The 23,943-nt window shown below is 43.0% G+C and overlaps 1 protein-coding gene across 20 annotated transcripts in view; it reads left to right on the forward strand.

Annotated features, from left to right (window-relative positions):
• The first annotated feature begins 1,267 nt into the window (after positions 1 to 1,267).
• Positions 1,268 to 23,943, forward strand: part of STN1 (STN1 subunit of CST complex) — a 45,382-nt gene continuing 22,706 nt past the window's right edge. For 2 of the 20 annotated variants that reach the window (XM_070221406.1, XM_070221393.1), the window contains exons 1-7: positions 1,274 to 1,715; positions 1,995 to 2,187; positions 8,653 to 8,748; positions 13,626 to 13,694; positions 18,879 to 19,043; positions 20,051 to 20,174; positions 21,328 to 21,499. In XM_070221406.1, the coding sequence (XP_070077507.1) occupies positions 2,055 to 2,187; positions 8,653 to 8,748; positions 13,626 to 13,694; positions 18,879 to 19,043; positions 20,051 to 20,174; positions 21,328 to 21,499 (759 nt within the window). In that variant the 5' untranslated portion in view covers positions 1,274 to 1,715; positions 1,995 to 2,054. Of the gene's footprint in view, positions 1,802 to 1,994; positions 2,188 to 6,288; positions 6,438 to 8,652; positions 8,749 to 13,625; positions 13,695 to 18,878; positions 19,044 to 20,050; positions 20,175 to 21,324; positions 21,500 to 23,943 lie in introns of those variants that run through there. The other 18 variants (XM_023639987.2, XM_070221392.1, XM_070221401.1 and 15 more) reach the window with 16 other exon arrangements.

The following is a 23,943-nucleotide window of genomic DNA, read 5'->3' on the forward strand; positions in this document are numbered from 1 at the left end:
CTCAGATCAAAAAGACTCCAAGGAGTCCTCCCTTCATTGTAAAAGATGACTTTGGGGCAGTCTGCTCTCCTCACCCCACCCGGGTGTGGCCCTCCCCAAGGCCGGCAGTAAGCTTGGGGTCCCCAAGGGCCCTGGTTCCTAGCACTCTACCCCTGAGAGCCGTGAGAGTCATTCCTGAAAACTTCTCAGGCTCTGAGTACACCCAATAGTGATTTTCTTCTTGGGTTCCGCCCTGGAGCAGAGATATGCAGTCAGGAAAATGTCACCCAACCAGTCTCTCCATCTGACAGGTCAGCCGGAAGCACTCGTCCTACTGGGTGTCCTACTGGATGTTCTTCTTCGAAGAAAGCCTCCCCTACTAGAAAGAGTGTCTTCTCTTAATTAAATTTTTAACCTCCACAGACCCAACTGTTGATGGCAGTAAAATCCGGGTGATGCTGAACTTTACCAAGGACTCTATTTTTCAGCTTCCTTAGCGGCCACGGGTGTAATTAAATGCCATTCTTCTAATGACACACATTTTCCCTTCTAGCTGCTTAAAGTTTCTTCTCTGCTAAATAGTTTAGCAATTATCTCTTTGGTCACCATCTACCTCCTCCAGGGATGGCCTGCCAGAGTGACCTGTACTCCTCCTTCCATTTGACAGAGTCCCTGTTAAATAGAAAGAACTCTTGCCATCTTGAGTAATGTCATAATGTACCTTATTTATTTATGGCCCTGGAATGTGGTTTCTTTTCTCACTTTAAATTAGGGCTAGTGGGGACAAGCAATATCAAGGTGGCCATAATTTACCAAAATGCCAGCTTTTCAAAAATCTTAAACGTTCAACATTCCAGAATGTAGACAGAGTAAGAGGAAAGGAAACAAAATTTGTCATGATCTTGCAAGGAAGGCTAGTCTTGGGCGGAGACAAGAGCTCATATTTACTCAAGGATTTAAATTTAGATACTGTCATTATCTCCAAGTGAGGCTGTAGATTCCCAATGTGTGTGTGTGTGTGTGTTAGTAGGTCATTTATCAGTGTAGTAAACATTTAAAATATATCACAATGTAATCCTGCTTCTAGTATTGCTTTACTTGTTCATTTAACACATCAGGAACAAACAAGGTTGGTCTGAACCAGCCTCTTCGAGGTCCTGGCTCACGGGCTCATCACTAGCGGGGGGACAAAGCGAAAGAGCGGCTTGGAAGACCGGTTTCGGGGAGGAGCAAAGTCAGAGTCAACCCCCAAGTCGCGACCTGGAGGAGGGCGGAGCGGGGCCGCGGCGGGCGCAGAGTGGGGCGGGGCTGCGGGAGGCCAGGAGAAAAGGCCGGCACGGGGGCCCGCGGTGTCCACCGCGGGGGCCGGTGCCGGGTCTGGGCCGGAACTGCCGAGGCGACCTCCAGCGCCAGGCGGGGCCGACTGCGCCTCCTTCAGCTGCTGGGCGCCCGCGGCCTCCAAGCGCCGGGACGGCCTGGCCTGCGCGCTCTCGGAACCGGCGGCGCGGGCGCAGGCGCGCGCGCGGGGGTGGCAGTGGGGGTTAGGGGCGGATTTTCATTTTTGTTTTCCTCTTTTCTGTTGCATGACGATTACCAGAAAGTCCCGGGGCGGAGCGACGGGCAGACCCCTCCACTCTGTCCGGCACGTATTTTCCCAGGAGGGCGCGCATTCCTCCCTGGAGCCCACCCCTTAAAGCAGTTTTCAGGCTACGCCTGTGTGGACATAACTCCCCAAAGTAAAAAGCTTGTTTAACCGTTTCGAAGTTGATACTTTGGGAAAGGAGAAACCCTCCCGCGGGGCAGAGGAGATTCCAGGGGGAGTGTAAGGAACTCACGAGTTCTCACGCGAGGAACGCCTCTGTCCTCAAGCCAGTGGCGTCCAGTTTGATAGGGCCAAGACCCCTGGGTTTACCCCTCCCAGCTTTCTGGGTGCCCGCCCGGGAACAGCTTTGGGGCCATGCCGATTTCACCCACTTTAACCTCCTTGCGTCCTGATTTTTGTGTCTCCCATCTAGATCCTCGACTCTGATTCAGAGCTTCTCAGGGTTGGCTGGAAACCACAGCCCAGCCTCCCGATGCAGTCTGAATCCGGCTGGTGTGAAGAGGAGACCCCTTCCCTCTTGTGGGGTTTGGATCCTGTGTTTCTAGCCTTTGCAAAACTCTACATCAGGGATATCCTGGACTTGAAGGAGTCCCGCCAGGTGCCAGGTATGTGGCTTGTCAGCCTGGAGGATGCCCGGTACTGCATCTACACCCCATGCTGCCTTCCTTAAAGCTGCAGAGATCTGGGGCATAGGGGCTTTCAGGAGAGACTTCCCTGCTGCAGGCTTTGTAAATGACCCAGCCTGGACCCTCAAATGAGTTCATTTCTATGCAACTTAAAAACAGTCTAAATCTTTTTTATTTTTATTTTGTTAATAGATGCTTGAGGGAGTAACCTTTCTACTGAGGAACGTTTTTACTTGGTTTTGAGGTCTTTCATGTTTAAAAATGCTCAGTTTTTTCTGGGTCTGCTCTAAGGTGGAAAGCTTACTGGACCAGGCATTCCTAGGCATTGCTGTTTCCTGATGGAGCCACTTACCTGGTCTGGGTCTGTGACTCGCCTGTAAAGGTTAGGTATCTTCTTTGTAAGAATGGCAATTAACTATGCCCGATTTTTCTATGGTGCTTTCTTTTGTTTTGAATTCATCAGAATAAAAATAATGTAAACTCCCGAGAGGAGGGACGTCATCTGCCTTGTGCTTACAACAGTGCCTGGCAGGTAGTGGGCCAGCAAGAAATAGTCATTGGAGCAACAGAGCATTACATATGTAAAGTTAAAGAAATCGCTTTTTTTTTTATTAGAGTAGTGGTCACTAAAATAGGCTCTTCCTCCCTAAAAATATAACAAATTCAGTTTGGGGTAGATTTAAATAATTCATATAGCTGTGGGTGGATCTTCACGTGTTTCCTATGAGAAGTTTAGTTAAACTCTCTTTGCTATTTTGCATGAATAGCAAGCTGTGATTCAGAAGTAGCCAAGAATGTCAAGTATGCACAGTTTTAATGAGACAACGTTTTGTGTTTTTCCAGTTCTATGTACAAATATATTTGGATGACCTTATACTAAAGCCTTTTGTACAGATTTTCCATCACACCTTTATTTCCTAATTATTCTTGGAAATGGTCTCTTTTTTCCTTGGAAGGCAGCCATCCTCCCCCACGGTTGTCTGTTTTCCAGAACAGTCTGGTATTCTCCATAGCTCATCTCCATGGGAAGAAATGAATTCACACCCCAAATGCCAGCCTTTCTTACGGATCTCCTGTAGGTGCTCAAGGTGTCATCAGGGGCTTACCTCCTCTGTGAGGGAAGGACTTTATGGTGTATTAACAACAAACCAAGGAAACTGGTGTGTCACTGGTGATAATGCTTCCGACGTGGTTTTTAAAATGCAGTCTCATGGTTGAAGCAGACATCAACAATAATTTCACAGCATGATCTTCTTTAGACTGTACTCTTGGCTTCTGAGGGGTGGGAAATGCCACTAGTCTAGGTTTTCATTTTTGTCTTGTTTTGCTTTGTTTGTCATAAAGAAAAAACTTTTATTTTGACTGCATAAAATTTAGAAATATTTAAACAGTAAAGAATACCTTAAACGAAATAACAGAAGTTAACACCAAAAAATGATAAAACAAGAAACGAATGTCTCATAAAGAATTTGGCTGGCCTTTGTCCTGATACCTGGGAAATCTTTGGATTTCAGGAATGAGAGGCATGTCTTTGTTATTCACGGTGGCCCCTTGAACCACACTTGAGTTTCTGCTAACTAAGGTGTCTCATGCTGGGCCCCTGGGTAGTTTCAGGGTGGGGTATGTCCATGCCTGAAAAGCATGATTAGAGGGTTGGGTTTTGAGCTGGTTACAGCAGCCCCACCCCTTGGGCCAGGAGGGAGGCTGGAGATTGAGTTGTTATGTGGATAGTGGTTCACTCATGTCTGTGTAATGAAACCGTGATAAAGCTCTAGACACTGAGGCTTGGGTGAGCATTCCTGGTAATCAAACATCAGTGTGTCGGGAGGGTGATGTGTCCTGAGGACGTGGAAGCTTCACGCTTGGATTCCCCCATACCTTGTCCTCTGCATCTCTTCGTTTGGCTGATCCTGATTTGTACCTTTTATTATAAAACTATACTTGTGAGGATGGCACCTTCCTGAGTTCTGTGTGTCATTCTAGCAAATTATCAAACCTGAGGGAGTTGTGGGAACCCCTAAATTTGTAGCCAGTTGGTTAGAAGTGTGGATGCCCTGAGGACCCTGAAACTTGGGGTTGGTGACTGAAGTGAGAGCAATCTTGTGGGATTCTGTGCCCTTAACCTGTCAATTTGACCTTGCTCTGGGTAGTTAGCATCAGAATTGCTTTCAAAATGATTGCAAAATGTCAACTTCCCTACATTAACCTGTGAATTTGGGGTTAAACTAATAAAAAATATTACGAAGTTGGACTGTGGTGGTGGTGTTTAGGTTTTGGGTTTGTTTTGTTTGGTTTGATTTGGTTACAGCTCACAGCATACAGAGATAGTCCGTATTATTCTAAATGTCTCTATCCATGTCAGACTTTAATGATGGGATAAATAATAGTGAACCCTTTATTGAAATCAAAATACAATACCTGTATTATCTAATTCTAGAAAGTCCAATGAAGTGAAAATAATGTATTCATAAGAATTGTATTAAATGAATCTGTATTTTAAAAAATATCTTTAAGCATTTTATTTTATTTTAATTTTTTTGAGGAAGATGAGCCCTGAGCTAATATCTGCCCCCAATCCTCTTTTTTTGGAGAGGAAGACCGGCCCTGAGCTAACATCCGTGCCCATCTTCCTCTACTTTTTATATGTGGGACACCTGCCACAGCATGGCTTGACAAACGGTGCCATGTCTGCACCCGGAATCCGAACCGGCAAACCCTCAGTCGCCAAAGCGGAATGTGAGAACTTTACCACTGCACCACCAGGACGGCCCCTATCTTAGGCATTTTGATGCTATGAAACTTCAATGAGAGCAATTGTAGCATCAATTAAATAACAGTTGGACTAGAAGGAGATAAATCAAAAGTACTTTTAAAAGAGAGAAAACACAGGCAGATGCCTTGCTGTGGTTGTGACTGTTTAGGAGGCTGCTGCTGGGAACACTGAATCATACCTGCCTGTGACCCTGGATCCCTGAGCCCTCCCAGCATGACCCTCCTCTCTCTTGGGGACCTGAAGATCTATTGGATCCCCTGATATGTCTGAGCCTCTGGGCTGCATGTGGATCAGAAGGAACAAAAGGACCACTTGGGAAAGGCTGCAAGTTAAACTCAACGTTAGCCAGTGTCTGTTGTGATTGTTTTCTTTTCTTAGCTCATTGAGCTTTCTCTCAGTCCACAGAGCCGCCATCCAACTTTCTTGAGCTCTGGTCTCATAGAGGAGACTCTTGTGTTGATAGAAGGAAAGATCCTCTCCATTTCTTTTTCTGTATCGTTGCCCGTCTTATAGAGGTTGCGCTTCTGAGATATAGTTCATGTTTCTATTCACTTTGGGAAGTTTTTTCTTTATTTCCTAGCAGTGTATTTCCTCCTTAGTCAATTTTCTCTGAGTGATTTTATTCAAACCATCTGTTATTTTCTTCTAAATTTGTTCTCCATTGTTCTGTGGTGCTTTTAAGATTTTTTTTTTTTTGCATCAGTCACTTGAGATTGGAAGGATTTTCTGCGTCTTTGAGTGACTTTGTCTGTCCTTCAAAGCGAGCCATTGTCAGTCTATGAGAGAAAAGCTGAGGGGGCTCCACTTTCTGTCCATTTTCAAGAAGGTCTGTTGTGTCCTTCAGTGAAGACCTGGTTGGGGTTTTTATCAAGTGTTGCCCAGTACAGAGTCGGTCACCTCGGAGCACTGGTCTCCGCCACAGATGACTTACGGATGTCATTGGCTTGTGTGATTGGTTCAGTCTTCTCATGGCCGTTTCCATGTGCTTCAACCCAGGCAGAACACCTTTTGGCTAGCTCTTTTCCCTTTCTTCAAGTGTGCTGGCTGTTTACTATGAAAACCCCCATAGCAGCACTTACCAGGGTGTCCCAGGGAAACCCAAGGAGTCCTGGGACTGTCTCAAGCTTTCAGACATCACCAGCAGAGCACCCCACAGCAGCTCCAGGACCAGCCGGAAACACATGTTGGGGGCAGGCAGCAGGCCCTCCATGGATACAAAGGGCTCCAGGGCTCTGTCTCCAACTGCCAATGTCCTGGGGGCCACAACTGACCACAAGGAACCCTGTGGAGTGTTCTGTCTCTAATGCAGGCAATTGCCTGGCAACCAGGACAGACCATCCGTTGGGCTGGGGGAGGGGGAGGTGAGTCTGGTTCTAGAAAATGGTTCTCTCTAACTTTGCTCTGCTTAGTGCAGAAACAGAAAGTGACATTAGGGGCTGGCCCGGTGGCGCAGCAGGTAAGTTCGCATGTTCTGCTTCGGCGGCTCGGGCTTCAGTGGTTCAAATCTGGAACGCAGACCTATGCACCACTTGTCAAGCCATGCTGTGGCAGGTGTCCCATATATAAAGTAGAGGAAGATGGGCACAGATGTTAGCTCAGGGCCAGTCTTCCTCAGCAAAAAGAGGAGGATTGGCGGCAGATATTAGCTTAGGGCTAATCTTACTCAAAGAAAAAAAAAGAAAAAGAAAGTGGCATTAGTTGGACAGTGCATTTGGAAAAGCAGAAAGGGCTGACTGGAGCGAGAGACCAGCCGGAGGCTCAGGCTGCTCTAAGCCCCAGCTGGCTCTACAACAAACCTGAGAACCAGAGCAGTGCTGTGCCGCAGCCCTTCTGTGCACACAGCATGTCAGGCACGGGGGAGGAGGGCATACACTTCAGTACAGGACTCCGTTCCCACGCCCCGAGGGAGGCTCATTCTCCCAGTTTAAACTTCCTTCTGCCACTGGGAAGCCTGAGCATCTGAGCATGCCTGCAAAGGTCTGCAGGGACCCTTCTCCTCTGAAGGCGCCCTCTCTCCTCTGTGTTCCGTCAATGCAGACAGGCAGGTGCACAGGACCCCAAGGTGTCATCAAAGGTAGTAACTGAAACACCAGGATTTCAATCACAAGAGTTCAGGAGAAGTGAATTGGAACTGTCTTGCTCTTAAAATTTCATGGGTTTTCTATGGAGCCAGTTTGTCCCCATTCAATCCAAGTGTTCCTGGATGGAGGCACCCCTTCTCTGGAGATGACACAGTGACCCAGGCTCCTTCTCTCGTGTGGCCCTGCCATTTCAGCTCATGGTCCCCAAGGTCACCCTGGGCACAGTCTCCAATCCACTAAGTCATGTTTGGAAGTATGCCTCTGCCAAGAGAGAGGGCCCTTCTTTTGGCTAAATTTGCCATGTTTTTTTCTTTCCTTCAAACCATATCTCACTTTCCTAGAATCTCTGGCTGACTGAGGCTTAGAGCCTCCTTGTCCCTCCCCTGGGACTCGGCTGTGAGTGACTCGTCCCCAGCCCTTTTATCTACATGGGAAACAAGAGGACCGTCAACAGAGGCCAGTCTAGGGGTTCTGAAGGGCATCGGGGTTCAGGCCACGGGTCCCCCATGGATGAGGAGAAGAGAGGCTCTGACCAGGCTTGGTGGGGAGGGGGTTAATGTACAGTCAAATGGCCGAAGTGATATCTGTTTCTTTGTTTACAATTCATGTATTTATTTAAAAAAGAAGTCACCAATTAAAAGTTTATAGCCTCTTTCTGAAAATAAAGAGTTCAGCCATTGTGGGGAGGAAAAAAGAGGCTGGAGAGGATTTTGGTCAGAACTTGAGCTGCAGGTGACAGGAACACAGAACGCGTAGCTGAAGCCAAAATAGGGAGTTCAGGTGAGGATATAGGGGGCCCAAGGAGGGAAGCTCTGCAGGAGCCAGGGCGGCACTGGGACCTCGGGGTGGAATCAATGACTCACCCCTGCCAGGAGTCCCTCTGTCTGTGTCCTGTCCCCAGTCCAAAAAAGGCCTCTGGGGGTCAGTGTGTAGAGTTCACCTTCTCACATTTCCCCTTTAAGGGGGGACCCGCTTGCTGGCCTCTGGCATCTAGGTTTTAAAAATAGAGTTTTAAAAAGAGAAGCTTTTGAGATGTAATCTGCTGGCCCCAGAGGGTAGCGTTTTGTAACCTTTGTTTTTTCTTTTTGAAAAAAAAAATGCTGCTCCTAATTCATAGAAATGATGACTGGTTTCCTAGAAAAACACCAGTAAGGGAACCAAAGAACCATTTCTCGTGGTTTCCTCTCTTCTTTTTCCAGTCCCTTGAGACACAGCACTGTTTTTGGTCACATAATAGAATGACTGTTTCCAGGCCCCTTGTGAGAGTTCTCCACGGAGGTCCATTTCATTTTCGCAAGTGCAGAGAAGATTGACCAAATGCAGTTGGGCAACACTGGTTTTCTCTTTTCTGTGCTAGTACAGGCTTCTTTAGAGCCAGGCTTTCCACTTAGGACCCCTGAGGGACAGACATCTGAATTTCTTGGGGCTTGCCATGTGTCAAGGGCTGATTTTTAAGTCTGGCATTTCCACAAGCAGCATACCACTGATTTTTCACTTCCACCCCCGACCCGACCCCACCCCCTCCCCCACAGTTAACATCATTGAAGCAGAAAATGTAATCATCTGTTGTATGGACTTTCCCTTTTTCAGGTATATTTTTTTACAACGGACATCCAATAAAGCAGGTAGATATCTTGGGAACCGTAATTGGAGTGAGAGAGAAAGATGCTTTCTACAGTTATGGAGGTAAGAACAGTTGTGTTTGACGATGAGTTTATGTGGAAGGACCCCACTTAGCTGAATGTTGAATTTGAAACATCCCCAGCCTTCAGAGCAGATGGGGACTCTGACAAACCCCATGCGCTTTCCTCTGTTGGGAGCCCTTTGGAGCGACTGATGTGGACTAAGTATCAAACAAGGCAACGGGTAGGAATGATACTGATGAATACTGTCCAGTGACAGCTGCTGGGGAGTTAGGAGGCGGGAGAATTAAAATGCAGCAGTCTGGGATCACTGGGTGATCAGGGACAGACCCCTGATACCTGAGGACATAGCTGTAAATAGCAAAGGATGGTAGTGTATGTTTATATTGATACCTTTAAAAAGAAAAGGCCAGATTAATATTAAAGTAGACTCTTTAAGAAGGCAGGGAGGTGTGTGAAAAATAATTTACAAGATTTATGTCTAGAACAGTTAAAAAGTAAAAGTCTTCTGGTACTCAAAGGTGTAAATATCCATGATCAGAAAATCTCCCTTCCCGCTTCATGGAAACTAAATAGGGGGTTTCTATAGTTTGAATACCAGCGAATTGTTACAATATGATTTTAGTGTCACAGGTGTTGATTTTTTTCAGAGTTTAATGTAAGTATTTTAATATACTGCCTTGTGCAGCTCTAAGATTCTCTGTAGTTAAGAGGCCAAGTTGGACGTTTTGTGGGAAGCTTAATTTTGAATTCCAAACCGTCGCTGTAATTGACATTGTCACTTTTGTGGTATTGCCTTGTATTTATCTTCTTCCTCTACTTGGGGAAAGACAGAAGGCGGTTGAACTGAGTGACCAAGAAGATTTCCCTGGCAGTCTGTGCATGATTGATAATTTACGGATCCCATATCACTGCATTTCTTCCACATGTATTCATTTTCCTGAGGATGACTGTTTTGGGCTTGTAAAATAACATGTGAGAAATGAGATTTCTTATGCCCTCTGCTTTGTCCCAGCATTTTTTTTTTTTTTGAGGAAGATTATCCCTGAGCTAACATCTGCTGCCAATCCTCCTCTTTTTGCTGAGGAAGACTGGCCCTGAGCTAACATCCGTGCCCATCTTCCTCTACTTTATATGTGAGATGCCTACCACAGCATGGCTTGACAAGCGGTGCCACGTCCGCACCCCGGATCTGAACCAGCGAACCTGGGACACCGAAGCAGAATGTATGCACTTAACCGCTGCACCACCGGGCCAGCCCCCAGGATATATATTTTTAATATTCTGAAACAGATCACCTTGTCAGGCATCCCCGTAGTGGATCTCTTCTCTACTTTATTTTACCAAAGATATTGGTTCTCTTTTTCTCCAGATAATTGAACAAGTATTCACTAAGTTCCCACAGCATACCCAGCTGTAGGCAGATACATTATCTGTAGTACAATATGGTACTTCCTCTCCAAATACCAGTGATGAAATAATAGAATCTTTTAGTTTATAAAGCATTTTTTTAAAGATTGGCACCTGAGCTAACAACTGTTGCCAATCTTTTTTTTTTTCCTGCTTTTTCTCCCCAAATCCCCCCAGTACATAGTTAAATATTTTTGGTTGTGGGTCCTTCTAGTTGTGGCATGTGGGATGCCGCCTCAGCATGGCCTGATGAGCAGTACTGTGTCCGCACCCAGGATCTGAACCAGTGAAGCCCTGGGCCACTGAAGCGGAGTGCACAAGCTTAACCACTAGGTCATGGGGCCGGCCCCTTTAAAGCATTTTTACATGTATAGTTTCATGTTATTCTCCCCCTAATCTTGTGAAATAGAAAGGACAGATATTATTTCCATTTTGTCGTTGAGAGAACTAAGGCTCAGTTACTTGCTCAAGGTTCCACTCGTGGGTCCAATCTATTTACTGACTCCAGTGTGCTGAATAGTCTCCATATAACTCAATTTGATTTTTCTCTTCCCCATGTCCCCTCTCCCCCCCAAAATTTAATTTTCTGTCTTTTAGATGAAATAAATGAGGCTGTTTGAGGACATTAGTCCGGGCCCTAGAACCAAGCCGGATATTATGCCTGTGACCTAAAGGGGCTTCACTTACCCCTTTTCCTGTTATAAAACGAGGAGGGTGATGTGTCTGACTCTTCCCCAATAAGCATTTCCCTTAGAGTGGATGTCGTGAGAGCATGACACGCCTGTGGGCTATGGGAAGATGAAAAGCACCGAAGGCTGGAGTAATTGAGAATAGAAACGCTTTTGCGACTTAAATTCTCGTGAGGCCTGTTCGAGGGAGAGCTGTACTCTTCCTGCTGTCCTCAGGCCCAACTTGTCTCTTGGGCCACCTGCCACGTGGCCCCTCCTGCTGTCCTGGGTTCTGCTCCGCCTGACGCACCACAGCCTGTGCTGGGGGTGCTTCCTGCTCACACTGACTCGTCCAGTGGTTGGAACAAAAGGCCAGTGGCCCAGGCGGTGCTTCCCAGCTGGGGAGGACGTTGTGAGGCACTGCAAGGATGCTCCCCTTCCGGGGCATTCCAGCAGCCAGACCTCAGGGCGCCAGCAGAGGGTCTCCCAGGGGAGGTTATAAGCCAGGAAGTCAGGGTTTGCTGGCAGTGCCCCAAGCACACAGAGCACCTGGCAGCTACTCAAGCTCAGACCTAGAAGCCTGGGAAGCTACAATCAAGACCATGATGTCCTCACATTTTCTAGAACAAACGTTTGTGTGCTAATATTTTTTGACTTTCCATTCTAAATCAAGATTTTAAACTGGCCAGAGAAGTGGTGTCCCTGGAGGTGTCATACATTTTTTTAAATTCAAAATGTCCTAATTGATTTTTTTGCTTCTTAAAATGATACTCATTATAAAAAAAATTTTTTTTTAAGCTAGAGAAAATTTTAGTGAAGGACGTAAAACACATGTGAAACCCTGTAAATCAGACAAAAGCAATGTTTGGGTGAGCATCCTTCCTAATATTTCTAACATGTTCCTAATATTGAAGCAATACAGATATGCCTTATTTCCTCGTTACTGCTACGCGTATTTCTTTCTCATAATATTTCTGGAATTAGACCTTCAGTCAACGTATATATTGAACATGGGGTTCCTTCCCCATACTCTAAATTAAATGCTATCAGCATTTTAATGTCTTAAAATCATTTATGTCAAAACACATTCTTTAATATTTTACAGAAATTAGGTTTTATATAAGATAATATATTTGATTTCTCTTTTACAGTGAGATATGAATATCTTTTAACAGCAATGAACAGAGACCCTCATGATAACTTTTTATGCTCATGCTATGCCATTGTAATTTATTTAACCAATTCCATATTTATAAACAATTAGGTTATTTCCAACTTCCAGTAACGTAAACAAGATTGCAGTGAACAACCTTATACAGGATGTGTATATCTGTGTATTTGTTCCATTTTTCCCCTCAGGATAAATTACTGGAAGTAAATGTTGAGTCAAAGGATATATATTTGATACATATTTCCAAACCTGCTCTTTAGAAATTTGGTATGAAATTACACTCCCACTAATAGCATATGAGGGTATCAGTATTTTTACTATTTGTCATTCTAGTAGTTGAGAAATTACTTAAATTTGCTTCTTTTTTTCTGGGAACTAGTGAATTTAATGTACTGACGTGTTTATTGGCCATTTTTATATCTTCTATGAATTGCATGTTCTTTTTCTTTGCCACTTTGTCTCTTGTGGTCTTGTTCTTTTCCTTATTAATTTGTCTGAGATCTTTATATGTTAAGACACTAACTCCATCCTTTGGAAAATTGCTGTGTAGTATTAGTTTTTAGTTAGTCAAATATATCAGACTTTTTAAAATGAGTTCTGATTTTCAAGGTTTGCTTAAAGAAGTGTCACCCTGCCAACTATAAGCCCAAGGTTAAAAAGTATTCATCTGTATTTTCTTCTCATCTTCTTAAGTTTACCTGTGTTACATTTAATGAAATAAAATCCATCTAGAATTTATTTTAGTAATAGAAGTAATTCTTCTCAGCTTCTGCTTTCCACACATTTAAACCAGCAATAAAAATTTTTGCCTGAGGTTTCTTCTGTATTACATGTGCTTTTATAAAAGTCTAGCTGATGATTTTTTAAAAATCATTAAGCCCATCTACCACATGTTTAGCAACCTCTGTTCTGAGTTTGTCAGAAATTAGGCAAAGAGAAAACGCCTGTCATCCCATAGAAAACACCTCCAAATTCCTCTGTGGTTATAAATCCAAGTACAGTGGGAAGTCTTGGTTTTTTTGCGCTAGGGGTAAAATAATCCAGACCAGTATTGTTTGTGTGACCAGATATAATTATTTTCTATTCTGAAAATAAAACTTGGCACTTCTGTGATGTACTTGGCTTTCCTTACATCCCCTGCAGTGGTAAGGACTGGGCAGAAGCTCTTTCAAAGAGAAGCCCAGGCCAAATGACTTGGGATGCTTTGTCTTGGTAAGTCAGCGAGCTAGAGAGAGAGCGCAAATGTTGACAGAAGGCAGCGCTCTGAGTGCCTCCAAACACAGACCATGGGATGCTCTCTTGTAGGGTTGGAGAGCAAGGCTGGTTTTGTATGTTAGTACTCATAGAAATTTTTGCACTTAACTTCCTGCAGACACCATTTTTGAGAGAGGTTTAGACAAGAATCATTAGTACCCTTGAGGTAAGGTAAATGAAATGTTGACTACATTCCACTGGGCTCATGTATTACATTGTCATTGCAGACAAGCGGTTCCCAATGGTATGTGGTGAGAGATTATTTCTAAAGGTGGAAGGAGAGTTCGATAAGAGATTTACACAATTAGGCTATTGAAAAATGTCATCTTTGAGGATGGCTGAATGCAATGACAACGTGCTAATTCACCAGCGATGCCCACATCTCTGTTCTTCTACTCTTTTGCCCTTCTCTCACAGTGGATGATAGCACTGGAGTTATAAACTGCATCTGCTGGAAAAAGTTGAACAATACCGAATCTTCGTCAGGTAATTTCATTTGCGATGCTTCTTTGCTTTTCAGCTAATCGATGGATTTTATCCCGGGTAGCTCATCAGAACAGCTGTAGTGCTGAATTTACACATTTATCCACTAGGGCATTACATTGATCAACTTGAAGCCACGTGTCCGGAACTTTGGCTACTCTGCACACGGATGCTATAGGGGAGCCAGTTTTTCTTTCAACCCTTTCTTTGGTGCTCACTTCCTCATAAGCCTATGGGAAGGTGAATAGGTTACTAGGAGTTTCAGCATTTCATTTTTACCATGCCAGTTATTAGGCAAGTCAAGATGTTTTAGCTTAATTGCCAGTCAGGTCAGAATCCCCTTGCTCCAGGCGTATCACTTGACCAAAGAAGGTCTTGAAGACTTTTCCTTCTACATGGTTGCCACTAATTTCTGTGCTACCATGATCCAGATTTTCTAAAATCTCTACACGTACAAACAAATATGCCAGGAATTCTAAGATTGTTGAGAAAGTAAGAGAGGATTCCTTTGAAGTTAGCCATGAATAATATAAACTGAAAAAGAACTTTGAAATTGTATAGAGAACACATTGTAACACTGAAACAGCATTTGGAATTTCTTGAGAATATTTTAATAGTTCTTAGGTTCTTTTTATAAGTTGCTTTAAGTTCATAATATTAAAAAAAATATTGTGCCAGATTGGTAATCATTTTTGGTTCTAGAGAAGCTACAGAGACTGGGACCTTGTTTTTCTCTGTTTTACAGCATAGCAATATGGTGCCATACACAGTGAGGCTATTCAATAAATGTTGCCTGTTCTCATATCTAACATCCAATATCTCTCTCCTTGTGATATACATGGTAAGAATGTGTAACACGTGGAATGGTTTCTTTCCTTTTACCATTATCCGTCAGAATCTCAACTTCCTACTTTGACTATACCAACTGGTGGAATATTCCTTTGCTTAATTTTCTGGTGTATTTACTTAGAATTTGGCTGTCAGTTTCATATGATTTTGGTGTTCCCGTTTCCTAATTTTGGAACATCTAAATCAATGACACTGCTTTGCTTATGAAGCTTTGTAGCCAAAAAAATTAAGGGAGACAACAGGTTTTCATGCGGCTATCTCACAGGCAAGAAATAAACCTGTAAGACTATCAGATATTTGAATTTTCATATATGTCTAGGATATTAAAATCATTTGCAGATTTATGCTTGTTATATTGTCACTGTCTTCAGCAGAGGGTGTAGTTTGAACATGCATACTTGTTTCAGACCAAGGGTTGGTAACCTTTTTCTGTACAGGGCCAGATAGTAAATGTTTTCTGCTTTGTGGGCCGTATGGTGTGCATCTCAACTATTCAACACTGCCACTGTAACACAGAAGTAGCCATAGACAGTACATAAACAAGCGGGCACGGCTGTGTTCTGATAAAACTTTATTTACAAAAACAGGTCGTAGGTGGATTTGGCCCAAGGACTATAGTTTGCAGACTCCTGATTTAGACATTGTTTTAATTTTCTAAATCAACTCCTTTTTTTTAAGAAGTGACATCATCAGGAATATGCTATAACTCTGATACTTAGTAATTTTCTGGATAAAATGGCTGTTAATACTGAGAGTGAGATTTTTAAAATATCTGTAAGTAGATGAATAGATAAACAGTCACAGCGGGTAGCCTTAATGGGAAATCACATTGAAAATAAAAAGAGAGGGTAAGAACACAAAGGAAAAGCCTGAAAATGGTTCTCGTCACGTTATATGTGAAGTGATATTTTTAAGTTCTTCCCACTAGCCCATTCTCCCTTTTAATTTAATTTCCCTCAGTTTTAAAGCTTTCTGCTGGAAAGTGGCCAACAAAGACAAATTATTTCAAACAAAATTTAGTCTGAGTCAAAATCATGTTCCAGTCCATTAAGGTATAAGAATATAGTATTAACTCCTAGAAATTTCACATTGAATGTACCATTTGGACTTAGCTTATGAGAAAAGTTAAGAAAGCTTGGCCCTTAATGTTAGAATTTTAAGAAGAGTTTATCTATCAGGGTGGAATAGGCTAGTTAAAATGACATTCTGTCAGGCTCCAGCTGTCTCATTCTATTCATTAAATTACACCGCTTGAGCCCTGCTTTCATCAGTTTGGCTCACCCTTTAAATGAAAGCTGGGCCTCTTTTTCTCGGACAAGCCATCAGTCTGATCATTTAACGGTGCCATGTGAAGCATTTATTATCACCTATAATGTCTGAATAATGGCGGTGGAATTTATAAACACGTCTAAAATTCAACCTAAGCAGAAGAGGACTTGGGGATAGGAACACAGTTGGAATAACCTTTTAAAAAGTGATGCTCAAGGGGCCAGCCCGGTGGCGTGGTGGTTGACTTTGCACAGTCCGCTTCAGTGGCCTGGGATTCACTGGTTCGGATCCCGAGTATGGACCTATGCACCACTTATCAAGCCATCTGTGGCAGGTGTCCCACATATAAAATAGAGGAAGATGGGCACAGATGTTAGCTCAGGGCCAGTCTTCCTCAGCAAAACACAAAGGAGGTTTGATGGCAGATGTTAGCTAACGGCTAATCTTCCTCAAAAAAATAAAAGTGATACTTGAGCCAGCCCTGGTGATGTAGTGATTAAGATTCGGCGCGCTCACTGCCACAGCCTGGGTTTGTTTCCTGGTTGTGGAACCACACCACCCGTCTCAGTTGTCATACTGTGGTGATAGCTCACATAGAGAATTAAAACTAACAATGAGAATACACAACTAAGCACTGAAGCTTTAAAAAAAAAAGAGTAATACTTGGGTGTTTTCTGAAGAAACCCAGTAAGCTGAGTAACATTAACACTGATTGTGTCTAGATTCCTAGCTGTTGGTTCCCAGGTACACAAAGTCCATGCTCCCTAGGTTGCTGTATCCCTTGGTATAGAAGATATGTTCAAAGTAATGCCTTTGCACATTACAAAGCCACTGTTATCTAAGTTGTATTAGATTAAAAAGCAGAAAATTTCACCAGTAGACCACAAAAGAGAGTCATTCCCTAATATATGACAAACCAGAAATAATACAGTGTAGGAAACAAAACAGCCTTTAACAGATGTTGTTGGTTCAGGCAGATAACAATATTAAAAAAGAGGTTACCGTGATGCCTATCTTTCAGCTTACATAAAATAACCCAAAGGAGATCGAGTTGGATATTTATCCCAGAAAATTTGAGGGTATGTGTATATGTTAAGCTCTCATGAGTCCCTAGATTTAGAACACTGAAAGTTATCACCATTGACAAGAGAGATAGACTAAAAGAGTTTGTCACACTTTTGTGTAATAAAATGAAATCAAATAAACCTAAAAAGGAAAGCAATAGAATGGAGAGATTGGATGTAATAAGCATAACTGATAAAGCTTCCCTAAAAACTTTTCAGAAATTAACATAAAGTGTTCAAAAGAGATGAAGGGCTTATACGTAAGGAAATACAGAGAGTAGATCATCTTATATAAAAACACACAGCCTCCCTGGCAATTTAAGAGCAAAATAGAACATTATGGAATCTTTATGTACTTTTAAGGTATTAAACATCCAATGACCGAAGCCCAGTGTGGGAGTCATAAGCAAGCACACATTGAGGTGTCACCTTGTAAAAAGAGAATGGTCAGTTAGTTGTTGCTGGCAAACATTCTGACGATATGTAATGAACTGTAAACCTGTTTGTACTTTTCTATTCAGTGATCCCCAAAGAAAGACCTCAAAGAAAACAAAATAATTTTGTCTAAAGGGCTTAATTCTTTTTCGCAATAACTGATATTTATTGACTGTTTCCTATGGATCTGGCCTTGTGCTGAGCTGACAATGTAAGGATTGACTTCAATCATACACAACAATCTGTGTATGAGGTGGACTCTATTGTTATCCCCATTTCATAACTGAGGCACAGTGAGGTTAAGCAGCCTGCCCAGAGTCACACAGCTCGTAAGAAGTGACCCAAGATTTAAGCCAGGTCTGTCGGACTCCAGTTACCCAAGTGCTGACTTCTAAGCCCCCTTCAGCCCTAGTGATAAAAACCGAAATGAAAAATTATGAAAAGGAGGAGGGTGAAACATTTAATGAGACTACCTAAACAAACTGTGGCATGTTAACATGGTAGAATGCTATATTGTTATTTAAAATACCAGGTTGTATAGATTCTGTGGATGCATATGTGTATTTGAGATTATTCTAGGCAGAAAATGAGAACACAAATCATCGAAACACACTATCTGTAACTGCGGGGAATACAAGTATACTCATGGGACAGGCAGCAGAGAATTAAGAATAAGCAGGAAGGCTCTGGAGTCAGAGACTGCCCGGGTTCAAACTCCAGCTTTGTTGCTAACTAGGTGTTTTACTTTGGGCAAATTGCTTGACCTCTCTGTGACTCAGTTTCCTCATCTGTTAAATGGGGCTAATAATAAATAGGCGTGGTTGTGAGAATTAAATGTGCTAATACATTGTAAAGTCCTTACAATGGCACCTGTAGTACCCAAACGTTTGTGGCTATTCTTATTATTATTATTTAAATAATATAATTTGGAAGTAAAATTTAAGTGATAGAAATTATTTAGAATTGAATGTGCATTGGGTTCTTTTCACCATGAAGTTGCTTAAATTTGTGGTTTCAAGCAGTGTGTTTGTGTGTGTGTGCATGAGAGAGAGAGAGGAAGAGAGAGATTAGCCTAGTTACACAACAAAGGTGAGAGATGAGAGATTAGGGTGTTGAACGCCGAGATGGGAAATAGACAGAATCACAAGAAGAGACTCTTGGGCCCCTTTCCCCTTATGCCACACCTGTCTCCCCACAAGAACACTTTAAAGAGTTGTTTAGAGCTGTTGCCACCAAACCTAGCTGGACTCAAAGCAGAACTGAGCTCAGGACCCGCCGAGCAATGCAGGGGTAAGAAAGAAGATGTGGGAGCCATGTGGGAACTCGCCCACTTGGGTTGTCAAATCTTCTAGACTCTGACCCCTTCACTCTGCTTTTGAATAATTACAGCTTATGCCTTTTATTCAACAGAGGATTTCAAAAGGTTACACAGATTTTTTTTTTATAGTAGAGAAACTAATCAGAAGTAGAATAAGGAAATGTCTTATGTTAGTCTTACCCCAACACTATCTTATGAATGTGGTGGTGGGATTGTGTTATGCGTTTCTCTCTTTCCTTCTGGCCCGAACAGCTACAGCTGCTTCAAGTACAAGAGATCGGAGCTTAACCTCCCAGCTTAAGAAGCTGCAAGAGACCATTGAGCAGAGAACAAAGATAGAAATTGGGGACATTATCCGGATCAGAGGTTATGTCCGCACATACAGAGAAGAGCGAGAAATTCATGCTACTGCTTATTGTAAGCACAAGATGTTTCTGCCAAATTGGTTGTTATTCTGGGTTTGTGTCCAGTAAACTCTTGTTTTGCTATAAGTCAGACTTCTGAAAACTTCAGATAAAAAGTTTTGACTCTATTTAGTAGAGGAAATTATATTGCATAACATGCTTTCTTGAGAAAGGCAGCATTTCTTATTTTAAAGAGAGACAACAATAAATAAATTGGGAACGAAAACTATTATATGTAGTTGGCAAATTTATTTGGACAAGATAGAGTTTATAAAGTACTTTGAGGTTTTAAGTGTCAACCTATTTAGGGCAGAGTGTTCATATTCTTCAAAATGATGGAGATTTCTTGAACACCATTCAGTCCCTTAACTTTGAAAGAAAACAGCTAATCAGAAATAGGATAGGGGACTGGCCTCATGGCCAAGTGGTTAAGTTTGCATGCTCTGCTTTGGTGGCCCAGGGTTTGCTGGTTCGGTTCCTGGGCATGGACCTACACACCGCTCATCAAGCCATGCGGTGGCAGCGTCCCACATAGAAGAACTAGAATGACTTACAAGTAGGATATACAACTATGTGCTGGGAGTTTGGGGGTAAAAAAAGAAAAAAAGGAAGATTGGCAACAGATGTTAGCTCAGGGCCAGTCTTCCTCAGGAAAAAAGAAAGAAAGAAAGGGGATCGTTCTGTATCAGATGAGTAATGCTCTTTACACTGGCTCATTTTGCTTGGAAATCTCAAGGATGGCCCCATTGTCCACCATTGTAACAGATGAGTGAATACACTAATGTGCTTTCTGTAGTCTTGTCTCCTGTTGGCCAAGCCTGTGATCCCTCAGGCATTGCATTCCCCCTTGCAGGATGACTGGGAAACTTTTAGTGCATCTAGACTATAAGACCCCTAGGCACCCCCAGGAAGGAAACCCACCAAGTGCCTTGTTTACTGTGGTCCTCCAGCAATTTGGACATGGAAAAGAAATTATCTCGGTGTAATTTCTGTGGTGTATTTTCCCCCACGGCTTGTTAGATAAAGTGGACGATCCAGTGTGCAACATTCAAATTGCAAGGATGCTTGAGCTGCCCAGTATCTACAGAAAAGTTTATGACCAGCCCTTCCGCAGCCCAGCCCTAGAGAAAGAAGGGGCACTAAGGTAAGTTATGGCCTGTCACTTCAGCACTGGCTGAAGAGGTGGCCACAGCAGTAGGGCCAAGCCGTGGGAGCTCAGGTGCTGGAGTGGGCCTCGGTTCCAATCCTGAACTGCCTACTTACTCACCCTAGGGCTGCAGGCAAGTCCACTCACCCTCTGTCTGCCTCACTGTCCTTATCTGTAAAGTGAGGATGATACTAGGACAGGTGTTCTAAGTTGTGGTAAGGAAAATATATGTGTAATTGGAGTCCCTAAAGGACTGGAGGGAGCAGAGGAAAAATATTTGAAGAGGTGATGGCTGAAATTTTTCCAAGTTTGATGAAAGCTATAAACACAGATCCAAGAAGCTCAGTGAGCCCCAAAGCAAGAAATCTGAAGAAAACCTCACTAAGGCACGTCGTAATCAAAATACTACACCATGACACAGCATAATAAAAAGCTACAGAATATTACCAGTCGCTCTCAACCAGGGGCGATTTTACTGTCTTGTGTGGAGGGAGAAAAAAGACAGGAGGATTAAGAATATATGCATATTTGCTAGTATCTGTATCGAAGAACTCTGGGAGGAGACAGAATCCATAATAGTGCTGCCTAGGGGGTGGGACGTGGGGAGAGGATGGAAAGGACACTTTTCACTGGGTACCCTTTAACTTTTTCAGCATGTGTATATATTACATATTCGAAAAAATTATATTAAAAAAACTCCCAAACTGTAGTCCCATATAAAGTAAAAAGTGAAAGTTCTCCCATTTTCCTCTCTCCCACGTCGGCCCCTTTCCCCAGAGGTTACCACTGTTCCTGGGTTGATGTGTATCCTTCAGACTTTTTCTTCTGTGCGTGCACGAGCATGAATCTTCACCCATGTATTTTGTGGGTTGTCATTTGCTTTTTTGCAACAGTGGCACCATACCTTACATACTATTCTGCAGCTTGACTTCTTAATCTATCATGAGTTTCTTAGTTCCTCTTAGTTCCCAGAGTTCTGCCTCATCCTTTTAAACAGTCACACAGTGTTCTCTGTACGAATTGCCTTTTATGTCAAAAACAGGCATCCATTTAGTGTTGTGTTTCCTAGGTAAGTTTCTGTTTTATGCACACCAAAAAGGAACAAAGGTGATGGTTTTCTGCAGAGCTTTTTAAAACTTTCCCCCAGCAGCAATCCAAGCGCCCTAGACCTGGCCAGTCTCACGTGTTTGCTGAGTGAAAAAGCCAAAGAATTCCTCGTGGAGAACAGAGTGCAAACCTTTTACCAGCAGGAATTGGAAATGGTGGAGTCTTTGCTGTCCCTTGCCAATCAGCCTGTGATTCACAGCGCCTGCGCTGAGCAAGTAAGTGCAGCGTGCCGCCAGTGAGGATTCCAGTCCCTGCCCCGGGGCTGCAGCTGAAGGGTGTGGGTGAGCGGGACTGCGGGACTGTGGCATCAAGACTCCCACAGTGAACCCAGGGAATAGAGTTATGCTCTATCATATGTCTTTTCTATTCTGGAAAGGTCACTGACCACTGAGAATTTGAAGTGAAAGTGGACCTGCTCTTTCCTCCTCCTTGTTTAATCTTTGGGCAGAAAAAGAAAATAGTCTAAGGTTCGTAGTACTTAGTACTCACCAAGATGGGTATTTAATCTCAGCAGGAGCCAAGTGAGGGGGAAGTAGATGAGAAGAGATAATTACCCTTCCAAGGTTATTGAGCGATCAGCAAGATGATTCTTGAACTTGAACCAAGGTTGTTAATGACTTGCTCTGTCTTCTTCTGGATAAAGTGAACGTATTGTGTTTTAAGAGTTTGAATAAAGACCAAGTTGGAGTCAGTCTGATTTATAAGTAAAAATTTCAAGGAACTCTCAAGTAAATGTTTATTTGTCCTAGAAAAAGCTGTCCCCATATTTTTACCCCTAGTGAACTTAAGTTGTTTGATGTTGACTTATTTGCTTGGAATTAAGAATTATTTGAGACTGTGGTTTTAGGCTTTTGCTTTCATTGCAATTCTTAGGTTTTTTGTTATTGCAACACAACTCGTATTTATTTATTCCATTTATCCCACCAGGGAATGATCTCTGCTTAAATGTCACCTTCTTGCCCTCCCTAACTGCTCTGATAGCCACCTGCTTCCTCGCTATGTCATCACCCTGTTTTCATATCTTATGATATCACTGGTTTGTATTTGCCTCCCTCTTCTCCCGCCAGAACTTAAATTCTCTAAGAGCAGAGGTCTTGTCTGTCTTGTTCTTTGCTGTCTAGAACTAGGACCTAGAACAGGGCTGGCATAAAGTAAGTGCTCAATAATTATTTGTTGATTGAAGGAACAAATGGTGATAGTCCCCAAAAGTATCTCGTTAAAAGTAAGTTTTCTTCCCATCCTCCCTCCCACCCACTTTCGCTAGAGACAGGCACCACGACTAGTCTCAGGAACGTCTTTCTGGAGATGTTCTGTGCATATAGAAACTAGAAGTAGTTGCAGCCCTTTTTTACGCAAATGATAGCACTCTAAATACCCATCTATACCTAGCTTTTCATTGAACAGCACGTCTTAAAGCCAAGAGTCTTTCTTGGCTGTACATATAGATTTGCCAATATGTAATAGCTTTTGTTACATGTACCGTAATTTATTTAACCAGTCTCTCCATTCCTGGACTGTTTAAATGTTTTCCAGCCTTTTGCCATTACCAACAGGGCTGCTGTGAATACCGTTGTTCGGGAACGGAAGTTATTCTTCGTGATTCTGGTGGAACAGATACCGGGTCCCCATCCTGACCTCCTAGGCACGACCACTGCTTCTCAGTTTCGTTCACGAACCTAATTATCTCTTCCTGGCACCGGGCTGTGTGCCCAGTGACCCGAGATTTCATACACGGAGATGAGGGATATTGTTTCAGGAAACGCCCAGGTGGAGAGGGTCAGGACGGGCCGCTTTGTTCTGTGCCACTGTTGCTTCTAAACAGTTGCAGCTTTCCAGCTGTCCGCTGACAGCAAGGTTGACCTTCTTTCATTTAATCATTTAGAGGAGGCTCCACGCCAAGCTGGCCTCCTAGACTTCTGACCACTCTGTTGGCATGTTTGGAAGGAAACTTTGAAGCTTAACGAAGACCATATTCTTCCTGTGAACCAGCTCTTCTGCAATAACTATAATTAAGTAGAGAGACATGAGGCCTCTTTGAGGACTAAAAGCCTCCTCCATTGAAAACAATCCGTGGGGAACTTTTGGAAAATGCTTAGAGCAGAAACTTGTGTCTGCACAGTGCTAAAAAGAAATGAATATGGCACTATACTTGTTTTGTCTTTGGAAACTATTTTTCCATCAATTATGAATTATTCCCTCACATGACTCTGGTTGGGGTGGTCAGTGTCATTAAATTGAATTCTGTTTCCTAGAGCCTGGGAGACTAAGGCTGCTTTACAATGGTGGTGAAATCCTAGATCCTTTGGCAGTTTCTGTTGTCATACAGATGAAAGCCTCACAAAAAAATCATTGTGATTGTGTTATAGTTCAGAGGCCGGGAGAGCGCAGGTTCGAATGTTTTCTCCCCTTTTTTCCATGGTGGGCCTTTTAGCAAATCCAGAAACATGATAAGCAGACCTTGCAAAACCATTGTTTCTTTGACAGCTGGATAAATGTCGAGCTTGTTTAGGAATGAAGACTCTATATATTTCAGAGATCCACCCAGTTCCTGACCTGTGATGAGGAAAGGCCTGTTAAGGCTCACCACGGTCAACCCGGCACTGTTTTTGTCTCTGCGTAGTTTCAGTTTCCTGAATCAGATGAGTGTGTCATTGCTCTT

This window comes from Equus caballus, chromosome 1 (genome assembly GCF_041296265.1).
Source record: "Equus caballus isolate H_3958 breed thoroughbred chromosome 1, TB-T2T, whole genome shotgun sequence".
NCBI classification, from domain to species: domain Eukaryota; kingdom Metazoa; phylum Chordata; class Mammalia; order Perissodactyla; family Equidae; genus Equus; species Equus caballus.